General features: G+C 45.9%; 1 protein-coding gene across 3 annotated transcripts in view; it reads left to right on the top strand.

The window, feature by feature from the left end:
• Positions 1-381: 381 nt before the first annotated feature.
• Positions 382-27,876, top strand: part of Dsp (desmoplakin) — a 45,638-nt gene continuing 18,143 nt past the window's right edge. The window contains exons 1-11 of one of the 3 annotated variants that reach the window (XM_021180003.3): positions 382-901; positions 13,500-13,602; positions 15,410-15,558; positions 16,500-16,674; positions 20,475-20,603; positions 21,508-21,558; positions 22,704-22,865; positions 23,987-24,091; positions 24,827-24,922; positions 26,067-26,192; positions 26,660-26,812. In XM_021180003.3, the coding sequence (XP_021035662.1) occupies positions 696-901; positions 13,500-13,602; positions 15,410-15,558; positions 16,500-16,674; positions 20,475-20,603; positions 21,508-21,558; positions 22,704-22,865; positions 23,987-24,091; positions 24,827-24,922; positions 26,067-26,192; positions 26,660-26,812 (1,455 nt within the window). In that variant the 5' untranslated portion in view covers positions 382-695. The remainder of the gene's footprint in view (positions 902-13,499; positions 13,603-15,409; positions 15,559-16,499; positions 16,675-20,474; positions 20,604-21,507; positions 21,559-22,703; positions 22,866-23,986; positions 24,092-24,826; positions 24,923-26,066; positions 26,193-26,659; positions 26,813-27,876) is intronic. The other 2 variants (XM_029468338.2, XM_029468339.2) reach the window with 2 other exon arrangements.

The following is a 27,876-nucleotide window of genomic DNA, read 5'->3' as shown; positions in this document are numbered from 1 at the left end:
TTTTACACAACAGAAATCGAACTCTTGGGGCTATTTAAATAGAAACTGGCATGGTTTCCTGGGATAAGCAAAAAGTCAACATTTCACTAGGGTCGTCCCATGGAGTGACCTTCCCAAGCCACTTTATTTCCGCCTCTTGGGGGAGTAGGAAATCCTCCAAAGGTGTGCCACCATGGCTCCTAGAGCCTGAAGCAAGTCCCGCGGGGTCGCAGCCCTCGGACGGGGATCCAGTCGCCAGGTCCCCGCCCCTCGCCTCTGTTCAGGCTTCGGTGGCGCAGGGCGGAGCCGCAGGTTGGGGAGGGCGGCCCCAGGCGTCGGTGACACGAGGGGGGGGGGGGGAGGGAGGGAAGGAGGAGGGCGGGGGAGGCGAGGCAGCCGCACCTCGCCCTGGGAAGAAGCCGACCAGGTGTGGCCTGGGCGCCGGGTGCCAGCGGGGAGGAGACTCGCGCCGCCTCGACCAACACCAACACCCAGGCGCGACCCAGCTCCTCTGAGCCCTCGCTGCCCTCCGAGCCACAGCTCCACTCCGGTTCCCGCGCCTAGCCAGTCGCCGTCCCCGTCTCCGCCCTGCTGGAGCGCTGAGCCCTCGCCAGTCCTCCGCGTTCCGCGCTCCTCTCCGGGAGTCCCTCGCGTGCTCCGAGGCGACGCCTCGCGTATGCCGCGACGCTGAGCGGCTCTCTTGAGTGACCGCAGACATGAGCTGCAACGGCGGCTCCCACCCGCGGATCAACACGCTGGGTCGCATGACCCGCGCGGAGTCCGGCCCCGACCTGCGCTACGAGATGACCTACAGCGGGGGCGGCGGCGGTGGCGGCGGTGGCGGCGGCGGGGGCACCAGCAGGACGTACCACTCCCACTCCCGGCGCTGCATGGTCAACGACCAGAACTCCGACGGCTACTGGTGGGTACCAGCCCGCCGCCACCTAGCTCAGTCCCAAATCTTGGGTGCGGTAGTGGCCCGCCTCCCGGGCCGACCAGGAAACCCAGGTCTAGGCCGAGGAAAGTGCTTTGCCCCAGGTCACGGAAGCGCAGGAACGGGTGTCCCTACGCCTAGCGCTTGCCACTGAGAACAGGGAGCTTGGGTGTGTGCCGGGACCCAGGCGACAGTCCTACCGTGAGCCTGCTCAGAGTCCCACGGTCCTCACCTCGCTTCTATCCTAGAAGCGGCTCCTTTCCACCTCCACTGTGTAGGGGAGCAATGGACGGCAGGGACGCTGGTCTCTCCTTGGTCGTACCCTCTTCCTCCCCACCCCCGGTTGTCCCTTGCAAAGTGGACCCGGTTGTGATTGCCTTTGCTCCAGCCCGCAGGTGGGAGGTCGGGCTAGGCGGAGCTGCGGCCACAAAACCCAGCTTTCAAACTAACGAAAAGTAAAACTTGTGAAGGGGTGGAGTTCCCTTTGCTGCCCGGTGGCCTCGGAGGGACTCAGGACTTGCAACTCATGGTCACCCCAGGGCGACGGCGGCGGAGGCCCTTAGGTTACTTGGCCACCCGAGGGTATCTGCATGGAAGTTGCGCCCTCCACCGGACCTGAAAGTCCCCTGTCACGCAAATGGGTTCCTTTGTAGGGATGGCCTCTGGGCACCGGCTGCAAACTTGGCCTGGACAGGTTTGTTCCGCTCGCTCCCCTTTCCCCACTCCGGCCACTTGGTCACTGGGATCGCACCAGAGTCTCCGCACCTTTAAAAAACAAATTGGCCTAGGTTCCTGGAGACTTTGTAGTAATTGTGGCTCTGGGCTCAGTATTAGTCATCTCTTTGATCTGTATAGAATGGGCTCCAGCTCTGGCTGAGAGGGTGACCCTGGAGAAAGCACTGTGGCGCCCAGGATTAGGAGCTGCGGAGGAACCCACGGCACAAAGGGCTGGGTCCTCTTCCCGGGATAGTTGGGTAAATACAGCGAGGGAGTCACTGGTGGGTGGGAGAAGGTAATGAGCATCCTTTCACACGGTCCCCACAGCTGCTTTCTGCAAGCCCACGTGAGCCGTGAGACTTTTGCGATCCGCCCCTTCCCAGCCCTACCCTGGTCGCGCCTCTGGAGGCGGCCGCCCCACTACCTTAATACTTCGCAGCGCAGTGGCCGCAGGCGGAGGAGGAGAAACCTAATGGCTCCGATGGCGTTTTTTGTTTTGCAAGCAGTTTTAGAGACCGGACAGTCCTTCAAGTTGCAACTCGTTTTCTGTTTAAATTTATTTATTTCTCAGGTACCAGGATACCTTTTCTCATTAGAGATCTTTGTTTTCTTAACAAATTGTGCCCCGAGATTTTGAGGAACGATTGTGTCCGGCAACACCAAGTTTAAAAACTTGGTTTTAAAGTATATTTTAAATTTTGGCGAGCAACCAGAATCTCAAATGTACTTTTGTGTCTTAGCCTTCCCGGAATTCAGTAGCCTATTCTTTTCAATGTGTGGATTACATAATTAAAGTCTGGATCAGAATATGGAAGAATTCTTTAGCAGTTCTTTTCAACACTTTATGAACCAAGTTATTGTCATTATTAATCTATTTAGTCTGATTCTACCAGCCTAGGTTTCTTAGCATTTGTTATTTTTGCTTTATTGGGAATCAGACCCAAGGTCTTACATACAGTAGGCAAGTATTCTACTCCTGACCTACACCTTCAGCCCTCTTACAGTAACAGCTATCAGTGCCTAGTAATTGGTTAATTTACTTCCTTGGTTCCTTATCATCTTATAGAGAAGCAATATTTTAAATTTATTCACTAATATGGGAGCTGTGTAAAGATAAATGTCTTATTAGGATTCTTCCTTAAAACAATTTGGAGAAAAACGATATTTTTTTGTCCTTCAATATTTCTGTGTCCTCCCCCCCTAAAGTCCGTTTCTAAACCTGTCAAGCTTTATATCTTCCAGAAGGCAAAACAGACAGAAGTGGGAAATGACCTCACTTTGAGAAAGGATTTTCCCCCCTAAGGATTGACGTTAGTCAGTGGCCCTGCAGGTTGTCAGAGGTGGCCAGTGACTCAGAGGCTGTCATTCTCTTGGGACCCAGGTGATAGAGTCCTCCCCCCCCCCCCCCCCGCCCCCAGCCCGTTGGACCTGTCATAGTGCTCAATAGAAAATAGCCCATGAGTGCTGAGTTCTGCATTTTCAGTTCATGGAGACTAAGCAGAGAGTCAGGCCGTGTCCCCGGACCTGTTTTTCTGGTAACATTTTAGTTTTGTATGAAGGGAGCTGTTTGGTCATCTCTTATGTTTTGCAGATGTAGGAGGCCCTGTCTGCCCAAGAGAGTTGAGAACCTCTGCTAAGTGAATGGTTAAATAATATTCATGGCTTTTTTCCTCCTCTCTCTACAAAAATCAGCATGGAAACTACTAGTTGAATTTTAAATTATTTGAATCTATGGGTTGAATTGATACAAATGAAATAATTTCTGAAATAAGTGTGTGTAACTCTTCTTTACGTAAACAAGTCTTGATAGAGAACTCAGATCTTATTTTTTGCTGTTGAAATCACCGGGAAATGTGTCTCCTCTGTGTCTTTTCCACAACTAACTCTTGGCCACTTTCAGAACAGTTTGAGATCACGTGTTCACTGTAAGGCCGTCTCCCCCACCCCCCCCCCACCCCCCCCATCACCACCTGCTCTGTGTGTCTTTATTTTAGGTTAGATGGGATCTATAATCACTTTAACTTTTCCTTGTGTTCCACTTAAGAAATAGTAAGTCTTACAGGCTTGGTAATATAAAAGGCAGGAAGTTTGAAAAGAAACTTTAGAGTTTTTTTTTTCTTTGCATAAGACGTCATATTAATGCTCTTTTCAGTCAAAGCAGAATTTCTGTAGTACTTTCTTGTAGCTTACATAAAATGCTAACCACCAAAGTATTTTCCGTCACCAAAGTAACCAGAGCTCACACTCAGCTCTATCACCGACCAAAGGGTAGATTTTTGTAGGATTCAAAGCGGTAGGCAGTAAGCATCAGAAATATGTGGCTGTAGTTGTTAAGGCTTGTTCTTGTCCAGATCTCATTACTTCAAAGCCAAAACAGGGCCTGAGAATATGCTCAAGGGACGAGCCCTTGCTTAGTACACTACACTCTCAGCAGAGCAAAACAAAATAATAATTAATAAACAACAACAACAATAATAATAAAGAAAATCAGAACTAGCAAGAGCAAGCCTCTAAACTCCGGAGTGAATAGAGTGCTGAGGACCACGCAGCCTCACTCGGCTCCCCCTGAGTTGACTTTTAGACTGGACAGACCTGTTGATGTATGTAAAATTTCCATGTCCTTTCATTGACTTAGCATCTTCTGAGCATCTGCTGCCTACATGCATGGAGTTTATGGAAAGTTAAGGTGAAATGAGCAAAAATATCTGAGAGGAGTGTGTACTCTGAGACCACACAAGTACAACGTACAAAGAGTAGAATTGAAGGTATAGCCAAGCCTAGTGCTTGCCCAGTGATCTCAAGGCCTTGGCTTACATACACACACAGCTTCAGAGCGTTCACAAGTAGAGATAGCATCTGCCATGGAGGCTTTAGTGAGTCTTTATTTACTTTTTTTAGAGTGGTGTTTACTTTGTGTAGTAATTCGGCTGATATACAAGGATGGACAAGAACACGGGAAAGTTCAAGAGGTCTGCAGAGTGGGCTCCTTGGTGAACACGCATTGAAGAGTGGAAAGCAGTAAGAAATGGAGGAAGGATCTCAGGAAAGCCTAGTGAAGGGGCTTGGCTAGTGATGGAATCCATGACAGGTTTTCATTGCCACCAGAGTCTCCTCCCGGCAAAGGTCACTGAGCCTCAGCAGGGTGGCTCTCTTGTGACAGCTCAGTGGAGGGTCTTGCTTTGTGCACAGCCTGCCAGAAATCTGGGTGAGATGGCCTTTGCTCTACCGCAGGAGGATGAGGGGAAAGTCTGGGTGTGGCAGGTGCAGTGGGATGGGAAAGTAGACACTGCCCAGGTGTGCTGACAGCTTCAGCCCACACCTGGCTGTGAGACATTCCAAGGACACTAACAGCTCAGAGCCTAGGTAACTCAGGATGCATATTGAAACAATGGTAGAAAAAGGTCCAGGCAAATTCAACTCACAACAGATAACACTGGCATTGTTATTAAACCTGGGTAAATTGTATACTTTATAAAAGGTCAGATCCCTGGTTAATGATAGTTCCCATGCCCTGCCAGACACCTGTGATAAATCAGATATTATGCAAACCTCATTTAATCTCATCCCTCACAACCAAGATCCCAATTTACAAATGGGAAACTAAGGTTAAAATAGTTAAAACACAAAACAAAAAACCAAAACCAACCAAACAAAAAAACCAAACCACTTTGCCCAAGGTCTCACAGCTAACAAGTGGTTGAATTTATTATCCAGGTTATCTCACCATCTGAGAAAAGCTCTGTCGTTAGAGCTCATCTTCTCTATTTGAAAACCCTTTTCTAGCCAGTACATCTCTACTTCTTTGTAATTCTTTTTCAGCCTCATTCTGCATTCGGTGAGATACGTATTTTTTGATGCATTGCTTTGTTTTATTAATACCCTTAGCAAGAGTTTCATGTGCTTAGAAAACCCCACCCAACATGAGTCTGCATTACGTAGACTAATTGTTGATTCTGTATTATGCTGTCTGATTGCTATTTAATAGGACAAAACAGCTTTCGACTGTAGTTTATTTTTTCTAAACGTGGGCTTGGTTTCATTGTAGTCCAGGACTGAAACGTCCTGGGAAGAGGTGTGCTGATGCTCTGATGGCTCAGTGCTGACTTCTTAAGGTGGAGCAGAGAGAACTTGGGTGTGACTTTGAGAGTCCAACCTGACTCGGGAAACCAGTCTTTCCAGAGGAGAAACTTCTAGAAAATTTTAGAAGCGTTTCAGTCTGTGGGAGTAATTGGGATCTCTGCTCCCTGCTCAGCCTTTCTCCTTCTCCATCCTAATGGATCCCAGTGGCCCCGACTCTTTTAAAAACTGAAAATGGTTAATTGTGGTGCTGGCGTTCAAGCCACAGCCCCGGAGATTCCCAAGACCAAGACACTAAGACATTGAGCCGTCCTTGGAAGCAACATCCTAAATAATGCTAGCAAAGACCCACAATCTATATCTCAGCACAGACAGGTCCGGTTGGAGGGATTCACATACTTTGCCACCATGAATGAGAACTATATTTCATCACGACAACAAGGCCCTTTAGAGAAGAGTGGCCACAAGCAATTGAAGGTTTGGCTTGGAAACAAGCTTTGTGACAAACAGCTTTATCTGCCGTCTTGGGGGGGGGGGGGGTGGGGAGAGAAGGATGTTTTCAGCGATGGCAGGACAATGTGTAGATGATTTTTTTTTTTTTTTTTTTTTTTTTTGGTGAGGTCCAGTAAAACAAGTGTAAAGTTTTGCACAAGAATATATTTCAAAACAGAGTTCTTTGTTTTGGCATTGAATTTGTTCGAAACAAATATTTTGGTGACATTTCCACTAAACGATAAAAACAAAAAAGGAAGACATCTTTCTCTGAGTTTTCTTACTCTTTCTTTTATACTACTAAAATTGATCATTCTCACTTAATTGCCTGAAAGAGTGCTTTTGAGTCTTACAGGACTCCTGAAAATACCCCATACTTTATGCCTAGTCTGTACCTCCCCACCCTTTCCCATTAAAATATAAATTTCCTTTAATGGCTACAGTACAGCATAAAATTGTATATATTCACAAGTACACTGCACAATTTTAATGTGTGAGTCCGCAATAACTTCCTTGGTTTCCTTTAGGTCTGTGTCTACTTTTTTTCTCTCTCTCTCCACACTGTCCTTAAAATAACAGCTTGGGGCAAAGACAGAAACACAAAAAGGAAATTTCAGAACAATGTCTTAACCGCAGGAGCAGCCACCACCGACAGACCGCTGGGCTTCAATTCTTCCTCACCCTGTAGACCTAACTGCACGCTGAAGCCCTGCCCCACCCCTGCAGGTGGGTGTTCCCACCGGTTGGAGATGCAGGCAATCAGGCAAACAGCTTGAGTGTCACTCCTGCATGGTTAAAGCTGGTTGTGAGCTCCACTGTGCCAGCCTTGGGGTCTCTGTGAAGGTTGTGGCAGTGTGGCCAGTTTGTCCCTTCATTTGCAGCAGCCACCCAGCATATGGAATGCTGCCTCCATGTTTTTGTTTGTTAGTTTGTTTGTTGTTTTTCAAGACAGGGGTTTCTTTGTGTAGCTATGGTTGTCCTGGAACTAGCTCTGTAGACCAGACCAGGCCGGTCTCAAACTCACAGAGATCTGCCTGCCTTTGCCTCCCCAGTTCTGGAATTAAAGGTGTCCACCAACACAGCAGCCACAATTCTTATATGGGTGCAAAATTTAAGGTCAGAGGAGACCTGCTCATCTAAATCTACAGGAGAAGAGAGCTTTACTCACTCATTTGGGTGGGATCAGCGACTGGCATGGGTGTACTCATAGGTTGAGCTCCTAAATCAGGGCGACCTGTTTAATGTCATCAAATGGTCATGTGCTTGCCTTTGTTTTTCTTCCGATTTACTGAGCCACACAAGCAGGCCCTGGGCACCTGCAGTGTACAGAGCTGTATGTTGTTAGATGCCTGTAGTAGGGGTAGCCACACCTGTGTGAATAAGTTCAAGAGAAGTGGGGGCAGAGTGAGCAGGCAAGCCCTGGGGAAGAGGCATTCTTGGGGCACCCAGCAACTCACCTGATGGCTGGGATCAACCTTATATGAGGTAAAATTAGGCTCTTTCTTTCTTTCTTTCTTTCTTTCTTTCTTTCTTTCTTTCCATTTTACTTAAGATTCTTTAAAAAAAAACCCAAAAAACTAAGAAACCTAACAATGTATGATATACAAAAAACACTTTAAAAATTATAAAGAGAGAATTGATTAGGCTTTAAGATTAAAGCATTATGTATTTATAATTTCCAACAGACATTTACTGAGGGTTTTTGTTTTTGTTTTGTTTTTTGAGGGGGTGGGGGTATGAGGCATTGTTTAATGAGCCTGAATACAGAGAGACATATTCTTTTATTTTGGGCACACATACATGACTCCAAACAGCCCAAAGGAAGAAGGGAGAGAGATGAAAAGAGAGGACGGGAAGATGTGACCCATGGAAAAGAATGTGTGCACACAGACAGAAATGCAGAAAGATGGCATGGGGGCTAGTGAGCAGTAAAGGTTATTATGCAGTTTTGTAAAACAAAGCATTTTTACCTCATAATGTTGCAGTCCAGGCATCGAAATTTCCTTTCTATACTATTCTGTCAGCAGATGTTCAGCAAATGCTTTAAGACAGCTCATCTTGGGATTTTTTTTTTCTTTCTTTCTTTGAGAGGAATGCCGTTTGAGCATGCTGAGGTAAAGTGCGGCTGGCTGGCTGCTGCTCACAAAGATGACCGTGACCTGCTTTGGGATTTAACTCCAGAACGCTTTTTCCCTTTACCCGCTGATGAAGGGAGCCTTTTACAGAAGCTTAGAGCCATTCTTGTTTAAACAAGTTTTAGAATGAATTCTTTAAAAAAAAATGTTTGTGCAGGCAGGTTCTGTGCAGGCTGAGTCATTTGTCTGAGTCTGAGGATGAAACATGTCAGAAGAGCTGCTCTTCCAAGGATGACTCTTTAATTTCCCAGGAATATCTATTAATTTTATCTTAGAAGTCAATGGTCTTTTTTTTTTTAACCCGAATGAGCTTTTCTCTCCCACCCCAAAGCATTTTTTATGTTCTTTGTCTATAAAATAACACACATTTTAAAATGGAACCTTAGATGCTCAGTGCTTGCTAGCTCAATCCTGAGTGTGGTTTATAAACCTCCCACTTTGAGCTGGGGTTGAAGCTCAGTCGTCAGATTGCCTGCCTAGCCCAGAGCTCTGGATAAATTCCCATCACCACAGAAACTGGGTGTGGTGGCATAGCCTTGTCACCTGCCACACAGGTAGAGGGAGGAGACCTAAAGGGTCTAGCCTGGGTTACAGAGTAAGCATGAGCCCAAGCTGGTGAGTGGAATACAGGAAGAAGAAAAGAAAGAAAGAGAGAGAGAGAAAGAGAGAGAGAGAGAGGAAGAGGAGGGATGGGAAAGGAAAGAAGGAAGAAAAAGAAAGAAAGAGAGAGAGAGAAAGAGAAAGAAAGAAAGAAAGAGGAGGGATGGAAAAGGAAAGAAGGAAGAAAAAGAAAGAAAGAAAGAAAGAAAGAAAGAAAGAAAGAAAGAAGAAGGGAAGGGAAAGAAGAAGAAAGAAAGAAAGAAAGAAAGGAGGAAAGAAAGAAAGGAAAAGAAAGAAAGGAGAAGGGAAGGGAAAGAAGAAAGAAAGAAAGAAAGAAAGAAAGAAAGAAAGAAAGAAAGAAAGAAAGAGAGAAAGAAAGAGAGAGTAGTGCGTTCCCTGAAGTCATTCCCCAGCTCTTGTGAGGGATCTGCACCCTGCGCATGACATAAAGATGAACAACACATAGACGTCAATACTTTTCAAGGTTTCAGACATCCCGTGGAGAGTCAGCACTCAGCCACTTAGAGAAAGGTGAAATAGGAAGATGGACAAGTAGCAATGGCAGAGTCCTTCCTTTCATTTTTCAATTCAGTCCTTCCCCCCCCCCCCAGTCTTAAAGAAACTTGATTTTTGTGTATCTCTCTTCTTCATCTGTTATGAAGCAGGCAAAAACACAGGGTTAGTGTATCAAGTGGAGGTGGTGAGCATGCCAGGCCCTTAGTGAAGGCTGAAGTCCCTTTAGAATTAATAACACATGGATTCTCCTTTTCCAAGAATAGGCAGATACGTGTGGGCAGGGAAGAGGGGAAGATGTCTTCTGTGGAATCCAGTGGATGTCTAGTGACAGAACTGCTTTCCAAAACTGGGGGTGGGGGGGATAACAAAGGGGGCAGCCCCCAATGTCCTGACCAAGTGTGTGGCTGTCCCTGCTCCCCGTCCCTGGAGGCAGCTCATCTGTGAGTGTCCACTGGCATCCGCTAGTAGTGAGCTTTCAGGAGATCCAGAACTACGTTTTGTTGTTCAAGGATTTTCATCTTGTAAATTGACTTAAAATGTGTACGTCACTTTGGATACATTTATTCACAATTGAATTTGAACTTCCTGCCCCTGTGGTATATGTGGTCTCTGTGTGTGGTGTGAGTGTGTCTGTATGTAGTATGTGAGTGTATGTGGAGTGAGTGTGTGTATGTGGTATGTGTGTGTGTGGTGTGAATGTGTATGTGTGGTGTGTGTATGTGGTATGGGAGTGTCTGTGGTGTGAGTGTGCATGTGTGTGTGTATGTGTTATATACATGGTTGGTGTGAGTGTGTGTGTATGTGGTATATGAGTGTCTGTGGTGTGGTCTATGCATGTGTGTGTGTATGTGTGTATATGTGGTATGTGAGTGTGTCTGTATGTGTGTGAGTGTGTAGTATGCATCTATCTGAGTGTGTGTGTATGTGGTATGTGAGTGTATCTGTATTGTGTGAGTATGTAGTTCATGTTTATCTGTGTGTGTGGTGTGAGTGTGTATGTATATGGTATATGAGTGTGTCTGTGTGTGTGAGTGTGTGGTGTGTGTATATGTGTGTATGGTGTAAGTGTGTATATGTGTATGTGGTGTGAGTGTGCGTGTATGTGGTAAGTGTGTCCGTATGTGTGAATGTGTAATGTGTGTCTATCTTTGTGTGTGTGTGGTGTGAGTATGTATAAGTGAGTGCATGTGTGTGTGGTATGTGAGCGTGTCTGTATTGTGTGAGTGTGTAGTGTGTGTCTATCTGTGTGTGTGGGGGGGGGATGCTGGGGATTGAACCCATGACCTTGCTCATGTTACCCCCATTCTTTACCAGCCAAACTTGCTGTTTTATCCATTTTTATTCTGAAGTAGATTTTGATTTATATGAAAGTTGCCAAGCTGATGCAAAGTTCGTATGCATGCCATACCCCATGGCCCTTAACTGTCTTCCTTATGGCTGAGTTTATCGTGTTTTTACCCTGGCACACCTTGTTAGATCTGTTGAGAAAGTCTGGCTTTTATTGTGTGGAGAGATAACTCCTTCCTTCGTGCACTTAGAACTGGCATTCTGTGTGGGCAGCGCCCCTTGAGTCACCTTGCTGAACAGAACTTTCCAAGTGTTTCAGAAGAAAGGTCCTCACCTTTCAATGAAGAAAACAAGCTGGAAGCCTAGTACTCAGGAAGCTGAGGCAGGAGGATTGCTATGACAGTGAGGCCAGCCTGGGCTACATAGTAAGAGAGACGATGTAGACTATGGGGAGAAACTCTGTCTCAAATAACCAAAAGAGTAAAGGAGAAAAAAAAACAAAGGAAGAAAAATAAGAAAAACAATTGTATTTATACAAGACTTTCCAATTCCCTCCTTCCTTTCCTTTCTACATTTCTCCCTTCTTTATTTTATGTAGAATCTCACTGTTGCCCAGCTTGGTTTTGAACCCCTGAACTCAAGCCATCTACCCACCCCAGCCTTTCGGAAGACTTTCGTGATTTCTTATTTATCCTAGTTTTTTACGTTTCCTTCCGCTTTCTGGCAGGTATGTTGGGCAAGTGTTCTCAGGCCGCTGGAATCCTGTACGTGTTAGGACAACAGATGTAGTCTTGTCTGTGTCCCAGCAGGACGGGAATCGTGCCAGATCCCCTGTGTAATGCTGAGTGCAAGCGAGCCTGTTTGTACTCATGGTGCAGGAGTCCCAGAAGCTGCCCAGGGTTTGACAGCTGGATGCTCAGGCCATCCGTGTGCTGCCTGGACCTGCCTCGAGCAGCCAGTGTCGTCATTTGGGAGTGGTTCCCAGGGAAGGCTGGGATCCTCACCCACATTCAGCTAGTGCTGGCTTGTTGGGGAGCCTTACTTGCAGGGAGGAACCCCAAATAAGTAGCAGGAAAAAAAAAGAAAGAAAACGCTTTCCTGTGGTGTGGTAATAATGTAGTCAGGCACTGTGGGAGAGGTTCCCATATTCATGTGAGCCTCCTCCTCTGGGCATGTTATAGCTATTGTTTTCTTAGCATTTTTTTTTCCCCCAGTGCTTTGCTTGTAACCCAGGGTACACGCCAGGCTACTGCTACGCATTGCATCTCCAGCTCATTATCCCTTTTCTTTTAACAGTAGAATTCTTGCTTTAAAACATACAGGGTGGGGTGGAGGTGGGTGCAGAGATAGCTCAGCTGTTAAGAGCACTAACTGGTCTCTCAGAGGACCTAAGGTCAGTCCCCAGCACCAGGATTGGGCAGTGTACACCCACCTGTAAGACCAGCTCCAGGGGATCAGATGTCCTGCCTCCTCAGCCAGCTGCACTCAAGAGCACAGGCACACACTCGTACACACAGGTTACAACTAAGTAAACCTTTAAAATAAGATGTAGAAGGACACACACAGTTCAGTTTGATAGAGGGACATCAAAATGACAGAAGCAGATGCCTATTGGAGCTGGTTGAAGGACCAGACACCTCTAAAGCCCTATAAAGATGCCCATTTAAAGGGTGTGTGAGCATATTCAGGTGTCCTTGGATGCCAGAAGAGACCGTCTGATCCCCTAGAATTGGAGTCACAGACACTTCACGTGTGAGCTGCCCAGAGTGGGTGTTGGGAACCGAATCCGGGTCCTCTGTGAGACTGGTGTACATGCTTAACCACTAAGCTAGCTCTCTATCCCCAAGTTCAGCATCGTGCAGTATATTTGTCCACCATTTTCATACATGTTAAACATAAATTGATGTGTTGTACATCTCTATTAAACCAAGTGGCAGTAGGCAGGACTGCGGCTTGATTGATAATCATCAAATTAAGAACGTAGAACGAGCCTCGTTGTGGCAAGAAACTTCTGCTCAAGAGCTGGTCCATCTTTTTCTTCACACCGAGATGTCCTTGCTCTTATAGCTTCTTGGTATGACTGTGGAAAATGTGTGTGTGGTTTTTTCTGGGTGGGGGGATTAGCTTTGCTCTTGTCTCCTGTGGCTGGCCATAGAAGGACATGTGCTGGGAACTTGGCTTGTGGGAGGGAGGGAGGGAGGGAGGAGGGATGAGGGACTGACAGGCCAGATGAGATCACCAGCTGCCCATGTGTCACTGGCCATGTGGACCTGAGGGAAAATTGCTTTGAAGGACATTTTGGGGTTAATTCTATGAGATTTTGGTAGCACACCAAAATTTGAGCTTGGGAGGCAGAGACAAGGAACTCTGTGAGTTTGAGGTCAGCCTGGTTTACCAAGCCAGGGATACACAGAGAAACCCTGTCTCAAACAAACAAAATGTTCTATAGATTAGAAAATAGTATGGCAACCATTTTAATTTCCCTGACTTGGACCATTGCCTTCTGGTTATATTGTTGTCTTCATTCTCAGGAAATATATACTGAAATGTTTTGGTTGAAAGGTCACTGTCATCAAATGGGTCAGGAAAAGGTGATATATTCACACACATACTTACTGGGGCAACCACCGCGTGAACAACTGTGGCGTCTGAGCTCACAGGACCACTTTTGTGCCAGTTTCACACGCAGCCTTTGTGAAAGTTTGATATTACTTTTAAATCGATAAAAGTCATCTCATGTCTGGGTTTCTTTGTCTCCACAGTCAAACCGGCACCATGTCTAGACATCAGAATCAGAACACCATCCAAGAAATGCTGCAAAACTGCTCAGACTGTCTGATGCGGGCGGAGCTGATAGCGCAGCCGGTAAGCTCCCCTCACTTCTCCAGTCTGATCCTGGCCCACGCTGGTTTCTGGGGAGTTCATGCCCTCATCGCAGCCCCTGTGTGGTTGGGCCTCTCGAATCATGAGTGTCTAGCGATGGTCCTTTCCGAACAGTCGAGACAGAGATATCATCTTAATCTATTTTCTGTTGCTAGTAACAACGCCACAGACTGGGGAAACTACAAAGAAGAGAGGTTTGTTTTGGCTTATGGTCCTGGCCCAATCTGAAGGCAGCATCTGGCAATGACCTTCTTCTTGGCAGAGTCCCTAGGTGGCAGAAAGCATCACATGGCAACAGACAAAGAGAACGCAACACTCTAGCCAAATTGGCTTTTATAACAGACCTACTCATAAGATAACCTATTCATCCACTAATCACATGAATTGATTAGTCACCTAATCAATTAAAGTTCTCCCCCGCCCCCACCCCACTCTCTTGGTTTTTTTGAGACAGAGTTTTTCTGTGTAATAGCCTTGGGTGTCCCAGAACTCACTTGGTAGACCAGGCTAGCCCTGAACTCACAGAGATCTGCCTGCCTCTGCTTCCCGACAGCTGGTATTAAAGGTGTGCCTCACCACACCCAGCAAGTTCTCGCTTTTTAAGAGAGTCTTTTAATTTTTATTTTCGGTGTCTGTGTTTTGCCTGAGTGTATGTTTGTGCTCCATGTGCCTGGTACCTCCTGAGGGCAGAAGTGGGTGTCAGATCCTTTGGAATCCCAGGTGGTGGTGAGCAGCTCTGTGGGGGCTGGGAATCAACCCTGGGTCGTCCGGAAGAGAGTGTGTTCAATTAGCCACTGAGCAATCTCTCGGGTCCTAAGTCCTTTTAAAGTGCTTGTGGGGCTTACAGTGGCTCTGGGTTTTCTAAAAGCTGACCAGAGAATGATGGGGTGGTAGTTACCTTTTCTGTCTTCTTCCTGAGTGACTATGTGTTGTTAGCACTGGAATTGTGATCTCTTCTCTCCAGGATTGACATTCATGCTTGGGTTATAGCTAGACCCTGCCACACTGCAAATGCTTTGACCCAAAACATTTATTTATTTATGGAAGACTATCCTAATGTTCTAATTTCTTAACTTAGATACCGAGTAGATTCTCACAGTACCCATTTAAAAGAATAGGCTGACACATGGCGACGATCACAGCCAGCACTTGGGAAGCTGAGGCAGAAGGATTCTAAGTTCGGGGCCAGCCTGAGCTGCATAGTGAAACTCTTATCAGTAAACTAGACAGGAAAGAGGGTACAGAGAAGTAGAGAAGGAGGGAGGGAGAGAAGGATGGGAGGAGAGGAGGGAGGGAGGGGAGAGGGGAAGAAAATACATATTTTTAGTTCATGGTAAAAGGGTGTGGTGGGCATGATACATGCTTGTGTATCATGAGTGAGTGACTGTCGGAGGATGCATCTGGAGGTCAAAGAACAATTTTCAGGAGTTGTTCTCTCTTTCCACCATGTGGGCCTTGAGCATCGAACTCTGATCCCCTGGCTTGGCGGCAGGTACTGAGCTATCTCACAGGCCCTGGTTTGTTTGTTTGTTTTTGCTTGTTTGCTATTAAGACAGAGTCTCTCTGTCTAGTACAGGCAGGCCTCAAACTCCTGATCTTCCTGCCTCAGCCTCCAAAGGGTTGGGGTTATAGGTGTGTACCCTCAAGTGCTCAGTACAGTTCGGAGCAAGCTGTTTGACTGGGGGGCTTCTGCTCCCCGCCATGTTTCAGTAGAAGGTTTGCTTTCACTGATGCACACGAGATCTTTCCGTATGGTCTTCCGTATTTTCATGCAACTTCTTCCTGATAGGAACTGAAATTCGGAGAAGGGATGCAGCTGGCGTGGAACCGAGAGCTGGATGAGTATTTTACACAAGCCAACGATCAGATGGAAATCATAGATGGCTTGATCCGGGAGATGAGGCAGATGGGCCAGCCCTGTGATGCGTATCAGAAAAGGTATTGCCTGCAGAGCACGGAGGGGGGACCCCCAGCAGGTGACTTCAGAGGAAGCCCACGTATTTCCCAAGAACAATTCCCTCACTTGGGATTTTGTAGCTTTATCCGGTTTAAAGATAAAGCTGCAAACTTCTTCTTTCATGGACCTCCACCCAGAGATGCTCTGAGAATTAAACAGACCTGCAAAACCAAAACAACAACAAAAAAAAGACCCTTCAAAAAACTCTAGCTCTTTCTGGAAATGGCAGCAGAGCCGTGTGATCCATGGTGTTTGGGAAATCAAGGCAGGAGAATCAAAACTTCAAGGCCTGTCTGGACAATTTAGTGAGCTCTCATCTCAAAATGAATTAATTGCATAGTTTTTTGATGTTTAAAGAAGGACAAAGGGCGTGGAAGAGTTCTTGCCTGGCATGCAGGAAGCTTTGGACTCAGTCCCCAATGCTATAAACCTCCAGGATGGTTTAAAGAACTGAATGGGTCATGAGCCCTCCCTCCATTTAGGCAGCAGCAGCAGAGGCCTCTGGTAGAGCTTCTGCCTTTTCAAGAGGCCAATGTCAAGCTTTATTTAATCAAGTGAGACCCTTGGAGTTGAAAGTGACCACTTCATAGCAGAGATGTGTGGTCTGAGTCTGCTCTCATGCTACTAAGGCCCAGGGTACTAGAAAGATAAATTCCCAGGAGGACCCTCAAGAAAGGCTGCCAGGTTAGGCCAAGGCAGTAACGCTTTCTTATGATGTTAAGGGTCCTGAGTGTCTTCTCAGCATTTATACTCCCGTGCAGTCAAGCTGGAAGGCATGGGTAGAGCAAAAGAAACCTTCCAGCACAGCCTCCTTACCCTGTAGACTGACCCAAAGGAAACCCAGAAAGGCAGTCATTTGCTCAGGATAGGTTTCTGTAGGCTGTTTTCTGGTGACAGCAGCACTTGTTTCCTTTCCTTTCAGACTGCTTCAGCTCCAGGAACAAATGCGAGCCCTTTACAAGGCCATCAGCGTCCCTCGGGTCCGAAGGGCCAGCTCCAAGGGAGCCGGAGGGTACACTTGCCAGAGTGGATCTGGCTGGGACGAGTTCACCAAACGCCTCACGGGCGAGTGTCTGGGTTGGATGAGGCAGCAGAGGGTAAGTGACCCTACAGGGCTTGTTCTTAGACTTCCAACCTAGGTAGTCTGGATGTAGACGGTGGCAGAGTCCAGCGGGAGCAACCTGCTAAGTCACGGGGTCATTGCAATTGACCTCATCTGTGTCCCACATAGTCTGAAAAGAAAGAAAAGAACTCCTCTACAGCTTGTTTGAAATAGTAACACAAGAGAGAGGACAGTGGAAATATTTTTTTTTAAATTATAAAATAATATCACGTGGGAGGTGTTAGACATTGTGACACTGGGTCTTCTGGTTTAGGCTCCATGGTTGCTTTTTGAAGTTTGGTTGTCCAGCTGTGTGAGTCTCACGTCACTTGTGTGGGTGTGGAGTCAAATAATGGCCCAAGAAGTATGTGCTGATCCTTTCCCTGCCACTGGAGTCCCTACAAAGTATTTTTCAGTGCTAATTACTGTTTTGTTGTTTTATGTAGTCATTAAGCCCGATAATGAACAGGTGGCCTGAGAAACATGCCATAATCATGCAGTTGGGATTTTATAATGAAAACCTTCTAATGAGCCATCCTTCTTTGAGAGGTGGATGGATTAAAATGGTACATTGTGGAGATTGTTATGCCAAGCTGTAAGAACTTGAGGAATTGTTGGGCCGATTTCTTAGTGGTTCCAAAATTTCTTAGCCACTTTAGCATGCCTCTTTTCTTTGAGTCTGGGTTGAATTGTGTTGCCATGGCTAGTCTCGAACATGTAGACTCAAGCATTCTCCAGACCAACCTCTGGAATATCTAGGACCACAGGGAAGGAAGGGCCCCTTACACCAAGTCTTTAAAAGGCTTGGGTGTACTCTTGTGCAGTGATTCCTTCAGACACTAATCATTCAGTTATTGTTTTATGTTTACTTTGTATTTGTCTTCGCGTGTGTGTTGTTTTGTTTTATAAATACATATATGCACCACATACATGCAGTGCCCAGAAGAGGGCTTTGAATCCCCAAGTCCCCCAGAGCTAGAAGGTTGAGAGCTACCATGTGCGTGTTGGGAATCAAACCCAGGTCCTCTGAAAGAGCAGTTAGGGCTCTTAACCAATGAGAAATCTCTACAGACCTATTTGGTTTTGTCTGTTTGTTTGTTGTTTCGATTTTTAAGACAGGGTCTTACTTTGTAGCTCAGGCCAGCCTTGAACTTGCGATCCTCCTGTCTCATCCTCCAAGATCCTGAGATTGTAATGTATTCTACTATACCCTACCCCCCAACACACACACACACAGACTTACTATAGAGACCATAAACTATTACAGAAACATCCCAAATGCTAAATGATCGCCCATGAGAGTATTCATAAAGCCTAGCTTAGAGAGTGACACTCTAGGCCTGAGGACGATTTGAGTTCGTGGGGCTTGAATTGTAACCTTCAACGATCCTTGTTCGGAGGCAAGACAAACTTTGAACCAAAGTAATTATGGGATATCATATCCCCTGATGTCTTCTAAGCCAGTGTGACAGTTAAGTGACAGGTCAGAATTAGTCATTTTCTGTATCGCTGTGGGTGTAGCAGTATAAGGATGCTTTGTAGAGCTGGGTGTGGTGGCGCATGCCTGTCATCTTAGCCTGGGCTACATAGGGAGCTTGGTCTCCAACACCAACAAATGGACAAACAGCGAGCACACACACAAATTGAAGCAAAGAAGATTTGACAGGAAAATCTCTACATCTTTAAACCTCAGGAAACGGCGTTCTCACGTGGCTGTATTGGTCCGTTGTTTTGTTTTGTTTTGTTTTTCTGACACCCATCAATGAGCCTTGCTTAGAGTTCTCAACAAACTAAGAGCTGTCTGAGTCCTGCTGGAGGTTTGCCCTGGCGGTCTGTGTGGCCATTTCCTTCTCACTCTCCCTTCCCCCACACATAGCCCGCATTCTTCACTCACTCCCAAGAGACCCAGCTGAGGTCTGTACTGATAAGAGACCCATTTTCCCCAGCACACACCTCCCTGCCAGGAGGCAGGCACACACCTCTCTGCCAGGCTTTGTTTCCCTGATCTGTGCTTCTGCTGATGGGTGAGCCAGATACTGTACACCTGGCAGGTAATGAGCCATGGGAGCTGTCCCTGGGTCATCTCTAGCTTCCCAGAGTAGCACCTGCTGTTTCCAGACGCTGGCAGTTGCCGGACAAGGCCAAAGTCCGGGCTAACCTTCAGTTCTCGGACTCTGAAATGGCTCCTCTCTGAAGCCTTGCCAAGGGCACTAGAACATGGGTGTGGCTTAGGACAATTGAGTTCTGTTCTTGCTGCCCGTCTCAGTATGGATGTTTGCCCTTGGCACGGCAGAGAGATGGCACAGGTGATTTAGAAATTTACATCTGCTCCTGCAAAAGGCGGAAGAGACGGTGGACTTGACCGGAATGAAACGTGCCCGAGAAGGAAACACTGTACTTGATTCTTACTGTGAAACAGTCTTAAATTTCAGACTTACGTGATAAATCTAGTTGGATTTCACATTTCAAGATCGAATGGTAGACCCATAATCCTGGTGTTGTTACCAACGTCAATCAGAATGAAGGATCTTGACTTTGTACAGTGTCTTCCCTTTTGAAATGGACCACAGAGAGTCTTTACGGTTCGAAAGGGAGTTTTCAAATGCTGAATTTCTGAGCCAAGAGTTAATATATAACATTCATCAGCATAACTTAGGGCTGGATATGTAGCCGAATGGTAGGGCACTTGGCTAGCTTTAGTGAGGCTGTAGGTTCAATCCCCCATATAGCAATAATAAACAAAAGATAATTTAAGGAGATGAACAATGGCAACTTCCATAGGTTAGGGATTTCACTTCAGAGGCAGTGTGTGACTGTATCATTAATGACTTCTAACATGCATTTAAAAATGAATAAAGAAGCCGGGCGGTGGTGGTGCACGCCTTTAACCCCAGCACTCGAGAGGCAAAGGCAGGTGGATCTCTATGAGTTCCAGGCCAGCCTGGTCTACAGAGTGAGTTCCAGGACAGCCAGGGCTACACAGAGAAACCCTGCAAAAGAAACAAAACAAAACAAGAAAAGAAAGGTCTATTAGTACTTACAATGTATCATAATCATATGACTAGTATCTAGTCATACAAATTCACATTCTATTTCTTTTATCCTCTTTTCAAAAGTGTGAACATTATTATTGTGTGTGAGTGCAGGGCATGGTATTGGGGGTCAAAGGGCAAGTTTTGGGCCTCACTTCTCTGTCCTCCTGTGGGTTCTGGGAATCAGGATCCAGTGACTACTCTTGCGTAATTACTTAGCCCTTTTACCGGCTGAGCCATTTCGCCAGCTCCACCCCCACACATGCATCCTCCTATGTAGATTCTCTTTCTTCAGAAGAATGATCTAGATGTCAAGGAACCCATGACTGAATTTCCTCCTCAGTTCATCTTGGGGCGGAGCCAAACTAACTGAGGATGTATTTGGCGAATCCCATTAGCTATTTGGTAATCTCGACCCTTTAAATTTTATTTTGGCTTCAGACATGGTACATAAAGGTTTCTGTTTCTTCTTCTTCTTCTTCTTCTTCTTCTTCTTCTTCTTCTTCTTCTTCTTTCCTCCTCCTCCTCCTCTTCCCCTTTTCTTTTTAAATTGAGACAGGGTCTTGCTGTGTACTTAGGCTGGGTTTGAACACCTGTGTTCAAGTAATCTCCCTGCCTTAGCTTCCTGAGTGGTTGGGCGTTTTGAGTTTTATCTGAAGCTGAGCCGGGAACAGTATCTCTCTCGATCCCCAAGGCCCTAGAGAAAGGAATCTGTTGTGAGGAGGGACAGTAAAGGATGTGCTCCCTGTCTCTCTTGCTGCAGGAGGAAATGGACCTGATGGCCTGGGGTGTGGACGCTGGCTCAGTGGAACAGCACATCAATAGCCACAGGAGCATCCACAACACCATTGGGGACTACCGCTGGCAGCTGGACAAGATCAAAGCGGACCTGGTACTTCTCATATTCACCACGGGGTCTACAGATGGGTGTATCGTTTAGGCAAATTTGTCTGAAACACGAGACTATTATTATCTTTCCAAGAAACTAGAAATTAAAACAAAACCAACCCCCAAACTCCATTGACTAAAAGGGAAGCAGAAAGAGATTTATGGGACCCGGAGAAGGAGCTGAACCAAATGTAAAGCGCATGCAGGGTATCACAAGTTTATGGTCTATAAATAAGTGTTTGCAGAGGTGCTAGGCAGAGAATTACCTGCAGAAAGCAAAGCATCACCTACCAGAAGAAAATGAGATTAGCATGTAGCTTATATAGCTGGTGAGTTTGTGAGTCGGCTCCTAGGTGGGAATGGAGTCACATTTGTCCTGAGGGAAATTGTGTCTCATATACCTCTCCTGGGCTGGAAAAAAGTCCGACTTGGGGAGAGTGGAGAATGAAGGCATAAGATAGTAGTCTGATCTCAGTGCTTGTTCCCCACCCACGCCCCTACCTCCTCCCCCATGTATGAAATCACTAAGTGTGCTCTTTAGACCAACGTTTTCATTTTCACTTTGCCCTGCCTTTTCAATTTAAACCTTACTCTTGTTCACTCGAGTATCTGCTCAGCTCTCCCCTTCATGGTTCTAAGATCCAGAGGATCCTAAATCGTATTTCCTTCAACAAGTTTTTAAGTGACAGAGTATTTACCTTGTGGAGAAGGGACAAGTGGCCAGGGAGGGGCCTCCAAACTAGCTGGGGAAAGGTCACTGTGGGCAAAAGACTCAATAGAGAGATTGCTTCTTTTTAATGAGAAAGCTGAGGCCAACACCTTGGAAGGAGACGTAGAAGGGGAGACACTTGATGTGGGGACCTTGATGAAGGGGACCAAATAATTACCTGCATTTTCTTATCTTCCAGCGCGAGAAGTCAGCAATCTACCAGTTGGAGGAGGAATATGAAAACCTGCTGGTAAGCTCATTTAGCCTCTGCTAATTCAGTTCAGTTCCTCAAGTGGTAAACATCTTTGGGGACCCATACACTGGCTTAGAGTTCAGCAAAGAGCTTGCATACACACTGGCCCCTGTGTTCATAGATTATAGTTTTGTTGTGGCTGGCTTTCTTTTGTACAACTGAAGTTTCAAGGTTTTGTTTTTTGTTTTGTTTTCTGAAGGCAGTGCCTAGCACTGTTCTGTTTTCGAGTTAAAATTTCACATCAATGACTCTTGTTAGATGCATCTAAAGTGACAAAGGATTGCAGACCTTTGAACAAGTATAAACACAAACAACATGTGATGTTTTCCCCGTATATCTTTATGAACCCACCATTGTCTCCTGACAGGTGCTATGTCAGCTGCTTGATCCCAGAGCAGAGATTTCCACTCTTCTATTCGTTTGCCTCATTTTATTTTTACCTTTTCCATATTTCCTTGCTGGCTATAGGGCTTCTTCCTGTTGGGATGAGCATGAGACTGGAACTTTAAGTTTGTGGGGGCAAAGGCTGACTTACCCAAGAGAGAAAACCTGATTTATCTAGGAGTCTAGTTCCCCCTTAATTATCTAAAGTTATTAAACCCAAACCATTAGCTTTTAAATTTTAATTTATTACAGTTGGTGTGTGCATGTGTGTGTGTGTGTATATGGAGATGGCATATGCTATAGTGGATGTGGTGGTCAGAAGACAACTTTGTAAAGTCACTTCTCTGCGTGGGTCATGGGAATTGAGCTCCGGTCATCAGGCTTGTTCAGAAAATGTTTTGCCTGAGCCATATGGCTGGCTTCAAATCATTGTTTGAGTCAAGGATCTTCATAGGCTGGAGATACTGCTCAAAAGCAGGGTGATTCTTCAGCACGAGGGAGGCCCTGAGTTTCTCCAGCACCAGGAGAAAAGCTGAAAATGACCGTTTGGAGTGGCTGAATCTGAGATAACCACGGCCCCACAGGCATCACCCATTTGGACAGGGCCTCTGTCCTATAGTGGGTGAATGCAGCAGGTTGAGAGGTTTATGCCTAGCTTCAGGTGGTTTCCGTAAAGAGCTCTTATCCGTACAGTCTGCAGAGAGCGCTGTGTCATTCTACTGTGGTTATCCTAAGGCCGCTCTCAACCCTGTCTGCAGAAAGCCTCCTTCGAGAGGATGGACCACCTGCGCCAGCTGCAGAACATCATCCAGGCCACCTCTCGAGAGATCATGTGGATCAATGACTGCGAGGAAGAGGAGCTGCTCTATGATTGGAGCGACAAAAACACCAACATCGCTCAGAAGCAGGAGGCCTTCTCTGTAAGATGCCCTGCGTTGTGTGTGTGTGTGTGTGTGTGTAGGGGGTGGTATAAATAATTTGATCAGCCATTTGTGAGTGGGTACACTGTTCAGTGATGTAAGGTTTATTTAGTTTTATTTTATGTGTTTGGGTGTTTTGCCTGCATGTGCATCTGTGTACCATGTGCATGCAGTGCTCAGAATTGCCAGAAGAGAGCACTGGATTCCCAGGAACTGAAGTTGCCAGAGCTTGTTAGCTGCCATGTGGGTGCCAGGAATCAAACCCAGGTCCCCTGGAAGAGCAGTCAGTGTTCTTAATCACTGAGCCATCTCTCCAGCCCTTCCCCCTTTATTTTTTAAAGAGATAGGGCTTTCCTCTGTTAGTCAGAAAGGATATTACATTTTGGAACTCAATCATCTTGCCTTATCCTACCAAGTAGGGACTACAGGGATGTGCTATTGCTGGCTAACCATCCCCCCACACCCAGGTTCATTGTTTAATATCCATGAAGAGTGTGATTCATGGGTAGCATGGAGACTAGTCCATCCAGAAACCCTAGAGTAGACAGTGCTAGACAAAACCTGAAATTTGGAATCAGAACATGTTATCTATTGAGCACCTGCAATTTGAAAATCTGAAATCCAGAATGCTCTCTATGAAACTTTTTGAGTGCCACCATGATGCTGTAAGTAGAATATTTCACACCAGACTTCAGGTGACAGGTGGCAGTCAAAATCCAGTGACCCCCAAAATACTATATAAAATTACCTTCAGGATATTGGGTAGAAAACAAAAATCTGTAGGTTTTATCTTTAGGCTTGGGTCCTATCTCTAAAATATCTCTCTGTATATTTTAATAGTAAATCCCAGGCATTTGGAGTTAGGGATGTTCAACATGTATCAGCAGCAATGCTATTAATTACGTTATTGGTCTTGGTCAGGTCATACCCCTAGTCTTGTATCAGCCCTTTAATGGACCTTAGTTTCCTGAGTGGGTGTGGTTCTTGAGGACAATGTAGTATGAGTCCTCAGCATCAATTGTTTCCAAAATGAAGTTTGGTACGTAGCCACCTCTAAATAGTATAAGGTAACAGAAATCTAACTGTGACTTGCTGTAAGGATTGGTCCTTTCTTTTCACAGATACGCATGAGTCAACTGGAGGTCAAGGAAAAGGAACTCAATAAGCTTAAACAAGAAAGTGACCAGCTTGTCCTCAATCAGCATCCAGCTTCAGACAAAATTGAGGTAGGCTTCACGGGATTTACATTCTCATTAGGAAAAAAAAATTTCGTAAAAGACATCTTTGTGGGTGAACGCTTCTTCTCCATTATGAAGCTGTGCCAACTTTATTTTCTAGTTTAGGATCAGCACCCTAGGCTAGGATTTGGCTTTTTGTTTCTTCCTGGAAAATCCAGAAATATTTTAGACTCTACCAGATGGTCTCTGTCACAGTTACTTAACTTTGTTGTTGTATCACAAAAAGCAGCTATGGACACTGTGTAAACAAACAACCATGGTCATGTTTCAATAAAGCTTTATTTATAAATAAAAGCAGTGGGCCAGATGTAGCTCTTGGGCAGCACTTTCTGTCTTTTGCTGGAGACTGCTACCTGTGAGTAGGACTCAGGGTGATGGCAGTGATGTGTCACACCTTCCCGTGACCTAGCTCCTGTCTCAGAACAGGCTTGGAGTTCCAAAGGGAATCCCACACTGGTGCTGTACCACGTCTGTTCGGATTGGTCAGAAAATACTCCATTAAGGCAAGACCTGTTTTGACTGGTGTCCCTTTGATGGTAGCTGCTTGTAAGAACTGTTTGTACCACGAAATCTCACATGGGACATTCTGTCTCCAATCACTAGACACTGGGTGAAATAAAGAGGCCTCTTTTTCGTCTGGCTCAGGGGTCTGTGCAGGAGGCACCCTTCTGAGCCTCTGAGTGGGCATGAGGCGGCTGACATCTTGGCGTTTTCTTCTTTCAGGCATACATGGACACTCTTCAGACGCAGTGGAGCTGGATTCTGCAGATCACCAAGTGTATTGATGTCCATCTCAAAGAAAACGCTGCCTACTTCCAGGTTTTTAGACACATCCTTTTTTTTTTTTTTAAATCTACATTCATTTGTGTGTGTGTGTGTGGTGGTGGTGGCTGCATGCCACAATGGGAATGTGGAGGTCAGAGGACAACCTGCTTGCGCTGACTCTCTTCTTCCACCATGTGGGTCCTAGTGATTGTCAGGTACGGCAACAGGCGTTGTTACCCACAGAACCATCTTGTCAGCCCTGTCAGATATATTAGAGCGGCCATGGAGCCATGAGATGTGTGTTGATAACAGTGATGAAGTCCAGCTCCAGCCTTCTGGAATTACCATGTAATTGTGTAGTTTTAGAACAAGTCACAACTCTGGGCTTCAGTTTCTCATGGACAAAACAAGGAGCTCAGACCCCAGGGTGATCTCCAGGGAGCTTTTCCTAGTCTAAAAGATTAAACCATGTGCATGCATTGTATGGCTGAGGCGTTTATAAGCATATATGCTGCACAGGTTTGGGACTAATGGGATCACGTGATTTGCAATGTCCTCACTACTTTGTCTTTTGAGTATGCTTTTGAAGGAAAGTAGCGATCTTACAGATAATGCATAAATCCTACTAACTGCCCTTAGTTGACAGGAAGAGAGATTTGTAACATGGTTAGCACTTACCCACCCTGCTACCAAGCCTATGAGTGTTCTCTGCTTCAATATTTTCCTTTAATCGCTTAGCAGAGGCTTATGTGGGGGTGACGGTTCTTGAAACGGAACTACTAAATGATCGTCTTGGTTGGATTTCCCCCAGTGTTAGCAAAACACCCAGGATAACCAAATGTTGATAACCAGGGAAACATTGATTTGGTTGCCAGTTGTAGACTGTGTCCAGACTGTGGTCCATGGTCTCCACTATTCTAGTTGGTGAAGAGGTAGCGACTCACAGTGGGGGTGTGTGGGAGTGCCAGAGAGCCAGGGGAGGAAGATGAGGAGTCTAGGGTCCCCTGATTCTCTCTGAGGGTATACCCCAGTGATCGAACCACCCATGATGCCCCTTCTGTAGGTGTCACTGTCCCCATTAGTGCCACCCCAGGAACCCAGCCTTTCGAACACAAGCCTTTGGGTGACATTCAAGAGCCAACACTGGCGTTTTTTCCAGTTCCTTTTCATTGACGAAGATTGTTGTCATCCCCAACAGTTTTTTGAAGAGGCCCAGTCAACCGAAGCCTACCTGAAGGGCTTGCAGGACTCCATCAGGAAGAAATACCCCTGTGACAAGAACATGCCTCTCCAGCACCTGCTGGAGCAGATCAAAGAGCTGGAGGTACGGTGACACACCCAGGCCCTCAGCCTGGTGAAGGGGGTGGGGGTGGGGGTCTAATGCACCCTAGACATAAGATGGGCTGTGATGTAATATAGCCCACACCTCAATTTTGTCATCTTTCTATGGCATCTCTGTGCGCCTAGCTACTGTATGGAAGGGCTTTTGCTTCAGTATCTCAGTAACTTACTGAAAACAGGAGTGGAGAGAACACCATGACTTGACAAGACCCTTGGGAAACACATCTCACATCTTCTCCACATGGCCCTCTCATGTACATAGTCTTTCCTGCTCAGTTCATTCAAACTGCTCACTGTGGGAGGCTATGTTACCTCATGATGTATTTCTGGCTTATTATCACTGATGGAACTGTAGCGATATTTAACTTTGATGTTGTGGCAGCTCCTTCAAGAGGTCTCTAAAGCTCACAGGGCACTCGTGTTAAAAGCAGACTGTGTTTGCAATTGCAGAAAGAACGGGAGAAAATCATTGAATACAAGCGTCAGGTGCAGAACTTGGTAAACAAGTCCAAGAAGATCGTGCAGCTGAAACCTCGGAACCCAGACTACAGGAGCAACAAGCCCATTATCCTCAGGGCTCTCTGTGACTACAAACAAGACCAGGTGTGTGTTCCCCGCTCAGAGGCCTAGCAAAGCCTTCCCTTTCTTTACATAAGCTCCTGCCAATCAAGAGGGCAAAACCCATCTTGGTTTCAATAAGTACCATGGTTGTGCCTTTTCTAAATAAAGCAGTCACCTAATGAGCCAATGCAGTAACCAGGAGCTGAGTCACTGGGAACTCTCAGGAATTAGGACAATAGCTGCTTCCTTTGGATGCTGGGGAAGGTCGGCAAAGCTTCAGGCTAGGCTGAGCACAGACCACCTCTGAGATCCACCCCTCATCTAGACAATGGTAGTCTTGAAGGTTTACAACCTTCTAAAGGTTGCCTTTTGCCTTCTTGTACTACCTAAACCTTACTTATTTGTGATCGCCCCACTGTTAAGTTTCAGAGGAGATAAATGCAAACGAGAAATAGCATTGCCATGGCTCTTGTTAAGTGAGTCTCCTGCAGAATTTTTAGCAGTTCTGGATCATATCAATCCTGTAGGCTCTGTGGGAAGTTTTATACAGGTTGATAGAGAGATGGGTTAGTTTCCATTCTTATCTATGAATTACAATAAAATTCTGAAGACTCTAAGGGACAAAATGTGTTTACTTAGTTAGAAGAGCTTTATGAAAGATGGGTCTGTTCTACCCTGTGGCATGTTCTAAGAACTTGTGTGGGGAGAAAGAAGTAAGTTGGGCTGAACGTGGTGGCCCACATCTGTAATCCTAGAACATGGAAGGCTGAACAGAATTCCCCTTACATAGAAAGACAGCCCAGGGAAGAGAGTGAGACCCTGTTTCAAGGAAAAACCAAAACCAAACAACAACAGAAACAAAAAGCCAATAACAACAACAAAGCAGAAAGGGAAGAAAGGAAAGAAGGAAAGAAAAAAGGAAGGAAGAAAAGAAAAAAGAAGGAAGGAAGGTAGGAAAGAAAGAAGGGAAAGAAAGACAGATAATAGTAGACTGGATTGAAATATGAGGTGAAAATTTATGTTTGGACGAACAGTTGCCTTAATATGCAGGTTGGCTTTTTTTTTTTTTTTTGTTATTTTGGTTTTCTTCTTCTGTGGTGTGAGGG

This window comes from Mus caroli, unplaced genomic scaffold, assembly GCF_978045245.1.
Source record: "Mus caroli unplaced genomic scaffold, Mus_caroli_1 scaffold_15, whole genome shotgun sequence".
NCBI lineage: Eukaryota > Metazoa > Chordata > Mammalia > Rodentia > Muridae > Mus > Mus caroli.
This window is presented reverse-complemented; position numbering and strand designations above follow the sequence as displayed.